Consider the following 11,334-nt stretch of genomic DNA (forward strand, 5'->3'; position numbering starts at 1 on the left):
TTGTCGTGACAGTAATCGTTCGAAGTCGTCTTCACATTCTCTGGCTGCATTGAGTGTGCATGATACCTAGATACGATTCGAGCGGGGTGCTCAATCAGAACTTCAAATGCCAGATGCATGCAGCATATCATGGGACATAAATGGGTAGATAAACTGTTGCCTTTGTTCTATTAGCTATCTTACTGTGCACTTTGTATTGGCTAGATATACTTATAGTGTTTCATGGAGCCGGATTATCGTGTAGAAAGGAATACTGTGTACATGTGCTACAGACAGCCGCAGGATTCAATTGCGATTTCTAGCCCAAGCAACATCTATAGTGGTGAAAGGAGGCATCGATCACATCGGGGTTCATCATGTTTTTATTCTGCAGACGTTGGCTTTCATGGTGAGCGATCTATGTTGGGCAGGGCATGTTTGACGAACCACGGCGAATGGAGAAGGGCCCTTGAGCGGGTCAACGGGCGCAGTGTAATGTATGAGTATAGGGAACATGGCCGACGCTAGTCACGTACGTTCAATTAAGAAATGTTGGGAATCAGTGGTAAAGAACAATAATTGACATTCTGACGCAAAAAATGTCATATCGCAGGATTTGTATTCGAAAGCCAGTAGATCTCAACAGAGCGAGCGACCGCTCACATGAATCACGATTGACACGGAGAGCACATGTGCAAGGCAAGAAAAGCAGGGAGAGCTCAGCATAACGATGGAAACATGCATATCCATAAGGTTGCCGATTATTGATCGCTTGCGAATGTACAACTTCGAGGAGTTTCTTGAACAAGTAAGTTGTCGCTACGAGTACTCCGTACTTGCGTATTCAAATATCGAGATGACTTGGCTTGGATGGATCTTCATTTCGCTTGGGGCACGGCTAAGAGAACAAATCGGTAACAGTAAGAATCGGCGCATTTCATTAAATGGTCTGGCTACGAGTACCAGGTTACCAGCAAGCTTACAAGTTCTCGTGAGCATCAAATTCAAGAGTGCTACAACTGACCTAGGTCGAAATATCACTCACTATATTCCGTATGCCTACTCATATTTTGTAGCCATTCAATGGAGCCTGGACATATCTTTCGTAGGAGAGTGCATGAACATCAATGCCTGGCTTAAGTAAGGTCAGAACCAGGCCTTGATAAGGGAACCGAGTCTCATGGCATCAATACCCCTAAGGAAAGGATCGTTGCTTATTCTTACATATCAAGCTGATACTGGGTTGCTTCCTTACAGTTACTGGACGTTCGATTGAAGGAAAGCGATAGAACGCACCAGATCAGAGGGAAACCAACGCTCAGGTTCGACACATGCATCAAAGTTATGAAACAAAGTGATGATCACCAAATCCACGCATTACTTTCGCGTCTAGTCTCCCCTTCTTCCAGGTGACAAAGACTGCCCAGATTCCCAAAAGTCTGCAAAATCACATTGGCATGCTGACACTGCTCCATAGAAGCTCCATCTTAGGTTAGCAGGCCATTGGAGGTTTGCCACGAGATAGGGGCCATAGTCATCCCTGTTTGATTCCTGGAAAAGATCGACAATGTGTGCAGCATGAGCTTGCCTGTGATGTGCGTTCGTTGGGAATATGAAGTAATACATCAGATTCCACAATCAGATATCGAGTAGGCACTTATATACATAACAAAATGTCAACGTTCTCGTGAAATTGCCTGCGTTTTCTGGTTTCTTTTTGGAGGATGTTGGGGCCTTTTCGACCTGACCAGTTCGCTGCCGTCTACACAAGGCGGCCCCCAACGTTAAGCGCCCCTGCATTTACGCCCCGTGGGCTAAATTAATACCGTCCGTAGCGTGAGCCTCCTCCATAGGTCAGCCTTGCGATCCCCCATGTTATGGCACGTTTGAGGTACAGCGGGGCGAGTTTCCCATGATTTCCAACGGACTGCATCAAACAACCACCAACACGCCTGGCTGTCCGCTATGACCCGGTCGATGGATTCTCTTAAATCTTCCGAGCATGCTGCAGGCGCAGCGCCTTATCTACTATGATGCGACCTGTGTAACCTTCTTCTGCTAGAATTTCCTCTCCATCTGCATTTGATGACATCTTGTTGTTGCTACGAGTATCATTCGCCAAAGTTCCAACGGACTGGAACAACTACTGAATATGTCGACAAATAACGACGATAGCACTGTAAGTATAATCTCAAAGATTCGACCGAGCCATGAAAAAAAAAATGAACGGGACCTAACGTGCAATAGTCATATAGTCACTCAACTCTAGAAGCAGTGCCCAAACAATATCCGTCAAAATTCACAGTACTACCAACGGCGGATGATACCCCCAAATACTTCTATGAACCTCCCCCAGCCGAATCTTCACCCCCGTCTAAGGCCGCACGTTACACAACCCGGCCCTTTTTAATAATATATGCCATTTTAATCGCGATCATTGCGGGTGTAGTGGGAGGAGTGGCAGGGAAATTTATTGAAGCAAACAACAAAGGTGTCGATCCGACTCGATGCAGCTCTGGACAAAGTGGGAGTCCACTGGAAGCTGTCCCGTCGCTATGCCCTCAACCCCCGAATCCAACGAAAAATGATACCAACGCGACGGCACAAGCGATAACGATACCCTTCGTCGACTGCGATAAGGTAGACGAGCAATTCGTTACCTCTGATCTGTCCAAAGTTCCGTACCGTATCTTCTGTGACGTGGACTGGTCATCTGGCCCGGACCCGCAACCCGACATTGTCGCAATTCTCGCAGCGTCACCTTCCGAATGTATAGAAGCATGCGACAGTATCAACATATTCAACGGTTCCAGTGCTCCCTGTGCAGGGGGCATCTATGTTCCCGAGTGGTTCGATGGCGAACGTGCCATGGCGGACAACAACAACAAGCCTCAGAATTGCTTCCTGAAGCCTCGGTTAGCCAGGTTACCCAAGAGAAACACGAACCACAAAATCAAACAAGTCTTGGGTCTGTGCGTTCCGAAAGCATGCCCTGATCATAAAGGCTGAAGACTTCGACATGCAGGCCAGCTATAATGACCAATGGCACTTCCACCCAAGCTGCCGCCTAATACTCTCGAACGGCTTTCATAAGCCACTATAGATTTGAGAAACAACTTGTGGCCTTGATGCTGGATGCAATACCTGGGGAGAACATGTTCATTTCAAGTCAAGCCTAGGCCACCGAGTTGTTCGGAATTCTCCAACGAAACCATGAAGTAGCACCATATTCATGCTACGATGTTGTACATACTATATATAACAAGTTTTAATATCAAGGACCTGCAGATGACGACGGACTGGAATGTAACATCTGATGCCACCAAGATTCAATTCTGATCACAATGGCGCCCCAGGGCAACACTGAAGTGACCTCGAAACCCTCAACAATTACAAACCGTGCCCTCCGCCGGCAAGTTTCCGCATATCGCTCTTTCAATCAAAGTACAGGGTGCTGATCGGGATATCACAGACCAATGAGGAGACCAGATCGCACTTGGTTCAGTGGTTGTGAAATTCTGTGTACCCGTGTTTGATGGGTACGTGCCTGAATGGTCCTACTTCAAAAGTCGATCGTAGAAACCACTTCTTAGAAGAAATATCACACTCAATTTGCATTGATGACCATGTAGGTTGCAATTTTTCTGATGCAACCCTACTATGCAGCATATTTTTTTTTTATAAATATGAACAAGAACCCCTCACAACTAATATCAAACTAAACCTTTCAACATGCCTTCATCCTCCAAGAAGCCGGTTACTACAATCATGACAAATGTTTATTATGACCAACAAAAGCTTATGCAAATTTTGAAGGACAAGTTCGGTGACATTTTCGACAATAAGAAGTATGGTGTCACGGTAAGCTGGAGATGATATCTACAGCAACGTGCAGCAAGCAGTTCGTGCTAACAATCCATTCCTGATGATAGATGGAAGATGGAAAGTACACGATCAACGCTCCGGAGCCTGTAACTAAAGTGCGTATCCCCAGTTATCACTCTGCTAGGCACACACCTCCCCTTGAACGATACTGAAGGTTCGCAGGGATTTCTCGCACCCGCTCAGGTCTAATCATCGCCCCCATGCAGAACAATATGAGGAGTCTATGCATGCACAGCCCTTCTTGTCGTACTGCTCAATCTTCTCGCTCGGACAGAATACAATCTCATTGCATCATGTCAAATTACGACTGTGGGCTTCGAATACTCTGTATAGCATTTGATCAATTGATGCCCAAGGCAGATGTAGCGATGCATGTGCTGGTGGTTACCTTGATGGCGTACGACTCATTTGTGCGACTCATTTATGGGGAAATGGGTCACGAATTGTCCACAGCATAGATAGTCCTACAATTTATCTGTGACAACCAGTCATACAGTCGCTCAAAAGCGTGCAGTCATATTGTCTTTTAACGACTTGTGGTCATATACTGTTAATCAGGTATCATGTCGGTCAATGCACTGGTTAGTATTACTCACTGTCAAATGTTATAAGTACCTGAGAATGTGCCCTCCTTGAACAACCTCACCCACCACGTCTACATCTCGGCCCGGAATTCTAGACTGTATCTCACTACACCAAACCACTCTTCGAACATTCCATTTGTACCCAATTGCGAACTTTCAGAGTTACCATACGCCTTGACTTGGCCGAAAAAAGCAATGTCTTGGCCACGCTACATTGCTAAGGCTACGTCAGACAGAGACAGAGAGGAAATACTGAACGACCGATTCAGTATCCCAGGAGAGTTTCGTCCCGATCACCGGGATGTGGCAGTACTTCGTCTTACTAGCGAGCATTCGGACCCGCAGAATCAATCAAAACTTGAGCTGATGACTCTGGACTCCTCCCAGGCTTCGGAATTTCATGCTCTACTCAAGGTAAACATTGTCACAACATCCACGCACTGCTAAAGCAAGAGCTATGAGCATACATTTACAAAGTGATCAGCTTGAGGACGTGTCTCAATTCGTATTCTTTTTCCAACCAAACTCTTTCCAACGACTGGACATCACGAAAGATGAGTTTCAAAAATATGATGATGCCATGCATCCTTTCGAACCACTATCGCGGCTCCTGAATTCCTTCGGTCATACGAACTTTGACAACGAATTCCAACACCCTAAGCTTGCTTCAGAAGTACGTGGGAACAAATTAGGTAAGGAAGAATCTGCATGATGGAAGTGCTCAACATTCCAAAGGTTGTGAAAAGAAAACATCCCAATCTCATACTAAAATCGACGTAGAAATTGCATACATGTGGCGACGCATAGAGATTCATGAAAATGGGGCGGATAAGTGGCCCCCATGGAGGATTAGAAAGAATGGAGTCTATTCCAAGATCATATCCAGCAAGGAATCTTCTCCGAATACAGGCCAGCCATCATTGACGTTGGCGAAACATTTGATCATTGGCCCTTCAAAGAACCTTGCCAAGGAAATTGAACACCTTGATAATGCAAGCAAATTTTCGAATCAATAGATCACACGAGCGTCAGATCCGTGGAAGTTCTATAGGGACTTGGTGATTGAAGGGCTGTGGAATTGGGCAGAGTATTTCTCCTGGATGTTTCAAGAAATTGAAACGATGGTGAGTCGCACATCTACGTACTCACAATTGTTGTCCACACATTAACCAAACATTGTGTTTCCGATAGGGCCACAAAGCCGCTGTGACCGATTTCACAGATTACTTTAGAAACTGCGGATTTTATCCTGATTTGAAGGGTCGCCAAACGCTCCTGAGATATGAAGAGCAGATGACTGAAGCCCAAGTCGTTCTTTCTGGGTTATTGAATACTGTGCAAGAAATCACGAGATTGTTCATCGAATCTAACTCTGACCCTTGCAAGGCCCTACTAGAAGATTTCCACCAGGCTGAGGCAGAAATAAAATTACAGCTGGACAGGTCGGTGCTATTAAGACAAAATCTCTCAAGTGTTATTGCATTGGTAAATGGCCCTTCTTAAACCAACCCAAGAAAACAAAATGACTGACGAGCAAAGTTTGACCAGTTTATGGCTTACGAAATGGCGTGGAATATGCGAGACGCAACGAACGAAGCGCGTGAGGAAAGTAAATCCATGCGCTTTCTCACGGTAAAAGTCCCAGCTTGTTTAGACGTAACGACAGGGTGTAATCTGCCCCAGGAGAGAAGCATGCTCGACGCGTCGGCCATGAAAGCCTTGACTGTCATTAGCTTGATATATCTTCCGACTACAATTGTCGCGGTATGTTGTCGACTTATCCCCTATGTACGGTGTTCACCAGCTAAGACAAGCAGAACTTCTTTTCAACAAGTTTTGTACAGACGAGCGAGAACGGACATATGCAAGTCACATCAAATGCTTGGATCCTTGCTGCGATAAGCGCACCTTTGACAGCAGCAACTATCGCTTTGTGGGCGGCCTGGGTAAAATTCACTCAAAACACTGAAAGGGAAGGGGACCAAAATGAAGACAACAGTCTTTATGTCTCGCATGAGACCGGTCATGCCTAGAACTGGGCCGAGGTACCCGATTCCCATGTTTCCACACAATCTTCCCCGTTTCCTATGCTTTCCTACATCACCCTTACTCTTCTCATATGCCTTTCATCACCTCTTTCTTTGTGTTTTCCCTAATGCTTCCCTTATGTTGTCCCATATTTAGACCACCTACAAACCCTTGTCATGCCCCAATCAATGCCCGTTATGTTCCCATCCATTACCTTGCAGCCAAATCACGATTTCTTCAAACCCCTTCTTAGATTATCTTGTTGTTGCTGTATCAATATGATTTAGACATAAATAATTTGAACATCTATTCTTTGAATATGGTATCCCGAGATTGCTGCGATGTTTCGTGACAAGTAAGAATTGAATTGAAATGAAGTTTCCTATGAAGGTGCCTGAGTACTAGCAATTCGTTTGCTCGATTCGTTGTTGATGGTTTCTTTGTGAGGAAGGGATTACAAGGAGTGTTTTCATTGTCATCCCAAACGCAGCTATCCCAAAGCCCCACAAACTACATGTGAAAACGAAGGGATTCATTCATTCTTTGGGTTCCGACTTTGGTCGTTTGCTCACATCCAGCAAGCGTCTATGCAACTGTAGCTTCTCAAAGATTCTAGCATGAAAACCTCCGCGAAACAGGGAGCAAGCCCTGAAGCTATTTGCTCAGTCGAAAACAGCGATTTCTTAATAGATATAATGCTGTAACGCGGGTCTTCTTTTGCGATACCATCACAAAAGTCCAACCTGATATCATTTCTCCACGCGTGCATTGTGCCCTAACAGAGCGCGTGTTCTTCACTGAAGAATAGACCATCACAAATTCTTTCCTAAACCTAAACCTTTGCGTCACACTCTCAAATGGCATCTTCTCACGAAGGAAAAGCTACAGCGACCGGAACGAAAAGCGGAGGCACCGATCAAGCCGTTCCATTGCCAGAAGGACTTCGCGAGAAGATGAAGAAAGTGCTTCTGAATATAGAAGAACAAATAGGCTTCTTTCGGCAACAGGAGATTAATGAGATGTTCGAGGAAAAAGAGATCAGGGAACTTCTCGCATCTTTCCAAGACAGTGTCGACAAGGCAGCGTCTAGAAAGAAGAATGAAGTCTCATGGATGACATCACGAGACGGGAACCGTGACTTGGCCGATCGCTATAGGATGCTATTTTCCTATCTGGTCTACAATGACCAGGGCGAACATCTATTCGAGCTGGTTACCGAGTTCTCTGAAGGAATGCCACTTTCTGATGCCGCAAAAACTTGGCTTGTAGAAAAGCAAGAGGAAGCGAAACCACGCAGCTTGGCGAGTCTGATCGCAAAACTCAACAGATCACAGCGGCTTTTTGACGTCTCCTTCTTAGATGTCGCCGGGGAAAATGATTTCGGTCCAGAAGCAGTACTGCCGTATGAAACAGATCCTGGTTCAAAGACTCCCGTTGCCTCTGCTTCTACCGCTAACGTTTATGTAAACACCCTACGTGGCGAGTTCTGCAATCTCTTTCATACAGTAAGTCACCAAGCGAGTTCCATTTTGTGTTGTTGTGACTAACCATAGCACAGGTATCAGCAACGACTATACCAGGAAAACACAAAGTTGCTGTCAAAGAGATGAGATTAACGGATGAGAGGAAGTTCGTCCGCGAGCGAAGATTCTTAATGATGCTGGGAAAAGCCGCACAGCTCCACGACTACGAAAAGAACTTGATCAATCTGCTTGGTACATATGTCCAGAAATAACAGTTCTATTACCTCATTTTTCCCCAGGCAGAATCCAGTTTGTCGCAGTTCTGGTTCGAGCACAGGGATTCAGAGCTGAGAAATTCGGAGGACTGGATGATAAGCACAATGATTGGAATGACTGGCGCATTGTCTGTGATCCATACTCATAGATCATCTGGCCAACCGGTTGCAGAGACGCATAAAGAGACACTCGGTCGTCATGGTGATATCAAGCCGGACAATTTTCTTTGTATTAAGCGGCCCGGGGGAGCTGATGGTGGCTCTGAATACATCGTCAAAGTGGCAGACTTCGAACGAAATTACTCTGATAATGAGTGCCGTTCAGCTGTTAAGATTGATGAAGTTGAAACATGGGCACCAGGAACGGGTACTTACCAAGCCCCCGAGTGGGGAGATGATGATTTGATTTGCAGCAAATACGACATATGGGGTTTAGGTTGTGTCTACCTGGAATTCATCATCTGGCATCTCCAGGGTTGGAAAGGGATAAAAAGGTTCCGGAAAGGAAGGAAAGGGCTGAATGAACATGGTATTAAAAGCGACACATTCTACAACATGAACAAGAACTCGACAAAGCCAGGTTCGGAGGGGTCCAAATCACCAGAGCCCAAAGAATCTGTCAAGTTTCGGATCAAAGAATTGCAAACATCCGCCTCTCCCCGGGTGGAAAGTCTGCTGAAGATCATCGGGGATCGAATGCTTCTACCCTGGCCGCCTACGAAACGTATCTCCTCGACGGAGTTGCTATCAGAGTTGATGAAAATCCAAGGTGCACATGTTAAGCATACAGCTTAGCACAAACTCGCATCGCCTTTTGAGAGCTCGTTCCGTCGATAGAGAGTTCTGGGGGCGCATTGTGCACTGCGATAGTGCACGAATTAGAAGGCAGTTGTGGTGGATGGGGATGTCTTTGCAACGGTTGTCCAGATGTAGCAGCTGATGAACCCGTGCGAAGTACTAGACAATAAAAGCACTTGTCATTGGAAATTTTCCCAAAGAATTTTCCTAGAAATTCTTATCTGTGAACTCCGCCTCAGGATTGTTGATTGACGTGAAAAATGAATTGGAATAAATATGTATTGACTGTACGGCTTGGAGTCCGATTCCATGGACCCCCCAGAATCAAGTTTCAGGAAACCTTGGTAGCACTTTAAGCAGTGGCAATGTCCATGTGGGTCACCGCTGATGGCGGAAGATAAAATCGGTCAACTCGCTACCTACATACCACAACCTCTGTAATCCCAGTCGTGATTTATCCAATGTGAGGAGTTCCTGTGACTTTCCGATAGAAACTCCTGATAGATCCAAAAGGCAAGAGCATCACGATCCTCACCAATTGATTGGCTATATGCCTATCACTGCCACCGATCCTTTGCATAGAGAAAATGAGCAGAAGTGAACCTTTCATGAAATGCATGTTGCGAATACACCAAACAGGCGGTATGTACCCGGCTTCTTCGCAGCGCCTGGAGAAGAGGTTCATCCTACCCCAACAATACCAGTAGTGAATTAACATCAATGTGCCACTGTGCTTGACGGGATTATTTAGCGCGTAACGTGGGAGAGGAAAAAGATAGAACTGTAATTGTTGATAAACTAATGCACATGGGGCTGGTAGTGCTGCGACGCCCTAGATGTACATAAGATACTTGCCTTACCCCAATGTAGCTATGCGAACCCATTTAGTATTACCATATCTCACTTCCAATTTGACTAGTATGCACTGATCATATCCACCCGGATCTGGGGATCTGACTTGATGTGCATAGAGCATCTAGATTTCTCACCATTTCTATGCCACTCACCTAACATAGCTGTTAAAGGGTTTTCAATAGCAAAATAAGGAGGTTCAGACTCCAAGAGACTACTAGAAAGCCTCTGATGTGAGACAGGTGACTGAATCGTGGAGAGATTCAGTAGTACAAATTGGATCAATCTGACCTTTAGAAACTGACCATCCATACAAGCACTTGTACCACTGCTCTTGTGACCCTAAACCGCCAATAGCGGGTCGTGTGGACGTGAACACCCTCTTATACTGCCTATATCAAGGACGTCGTAGCAGGGTCTGGGGAAAAGAGCAGATCGCGTGGAGCAACCTTGGATGATGAGCAATTAGAAATGGGGTCAGATGGATGATGTCGTCATTTTCCTACTGTCGCTTGGTCGCTCAGCATCAAGACGGTAGTTCCGTCGTTGATAGAAGTGAACCCCGTACAAGTATCAGTAGAAGTATCTGATTCTCTCACGGCTGTGAACAGGAACAGGACTTAATGCACACAGCCATCCCTGAGCGAAAGCACATGAGCGAGATATTTCCCGGGGCCGTGGAACGCCTGGTAATACCATTAGACTGGATCCTATTCAGTTACACGATCGGATGCACTGGCGAGGGACATAAGATCCAAGACAATGCCATGGAATCACAACACTGTCTGGTGCTCGTCAACGCAAGCGATGCGGAAGAGACGGCGGTGGCATGCTTTTCACATGTCCATGATGATGGTGAATCTGGTCCTGTCGAAAATGACGTGGATCTCCTGAGTCGTTCGCAATTGTTGTCCGTGAACCATAAGAGGAAGTTGGAAGTGTCAAGGGGGGGACCAGTGGGCATCAGTGGCGTAGGATTGTCTATGAAGAGTCTTACCTTCCATAATATCAAAGCAATATTTTACTCGGGATCGCCGTGGCTTGCTTAGAGAAATGGGTTGAGTCCAATAATAAGCAAGAGATGAGGAATTAAAGAATCCTCAAAAGAGGCAGACGACGGTGGTTCAGGACACAGCGCCGCTCACGTGCAATCGCGTTTCTCTCAAGACGAAGGGAAAACTTCCTAATTGGGTTCTAGCGCAGAGTGATGAATTTGCAGTGTCAATCACGTCAACGGCACCACCAGCAAAAAACTTTGAATAAGTTGGGATTACGAGGATTCTATGAGTAAATTCCAAGACTTTTTCCACTTGAGCCCCCAACCTCATTCACACTCCACTGCTACTTGTGACACGCTAGGACTCTAGGAGTCTGCCGTACACTGCCTACGCCTACCTACACTACACTACACTTAGACACTACCTACACTTCCCCCCTTCTGGCTCCTCGTTGGACCACCCCCAACATCTG

At 45.8% G+C, this 11,334-nt stretch overlaps 3 protein-coding genes across 3 annotated transcripts; all 3 read left to right on the plus strand.

Moving 5' to 3' along the window:
• Positions 1-1,949: 1,949 nt before the first annotated feature.
• Positions 1,950-3,276, plus strand: BU24DRAFT_449727 (uncharacterized protein). The gene is made up of 2 exons (XM_033530970.1): positions 1,950-2,158; positions 2,227-3,276. The coding sequence occupies exons 1-2, from the start codon at positions 2,132-2,134 to the stop codon at positions 2,986-2,988; spliced, it is 789 nt and encodes a 262-aa protein (XP_033386565.1). The 5' UTR covers positions 1,950-2,131; the 3' UTR covers positions 2,989-3,276.
• A 1,367-nt stretch (positions 3,277-4,643) lies between these two features.
• Positions 4,644-6,481, plus strand: BU24DRAFT_461182 (uncharacterized protein; the record flags this gene model as incomplete). Its single annotated transcript, XM_033531872.1, has 5 exons — positions 4,644-4,862; positions 4,933-5,121; positions 5,640-5,933; positions 5,988-6,212; positions 6,266-6,481. The coding sequence occupies 5 exons, from the start codon at positions 4,644-4,646 to the stop codon at positions 6,479-6,481; spliced, it is 1,143 nt and encodes a 380-aa protein (XP_033386566.1).
• An 852-nt stretch (positions 6,482-7,333) lies between these two features.
• BU24DRAFT_408161 (uncharacterized protein) lies at positions 7,334-9,009 on the plus strand (the record flags this gene model as incomplete). The annotated part of the gene is made up of 3 exons (XM_033525844.1): positions 7,334-7,981; positions 8,035-8,191; positions 8,243-9,009. The coding sequence occupies 3 exons, from the start codon at positions 7,334-7,336 to the stop codon at positions 9,007-9,009; spliced, it is 1,572 nt and encodes a 523-aa protein (XP_033386567.1).
• Between the last annotated feature and the right edge of the window lie 2,325 nt (positions 9,010-11,334).

Source organism: Aaosphaeria arxii, assembly GCF_010015735.1.
Source record: "Aaosphaeria arxii CBS 175.79 unplaced genomic scaffold BU24scaffold_3, whole genome shotgun sequence".
Lineage (NCBI taxonomy): Eukaryota > Fungi > Ascomycota > Dothideomycetes > Pleosporales > Aaosphaeria > Aaosphaeria arxii.

What these genes read in the sequence shown, in the direction of transcription:
- BU24DRAFT_449727 (XM_033530970.1), top strand. Translation starts at nt 2,132, where the DNA reads ATGTCGACAAATAACGACGATAGCACT. An exon ending in CAAATAACGACGATAGCACT is followed by an intron (nt 2,159 to 2,226) that starts GTAAGTATAATC and finishes AACGTGCAATAG; the next exon opens with TCATATAGTCACTCAACTCT.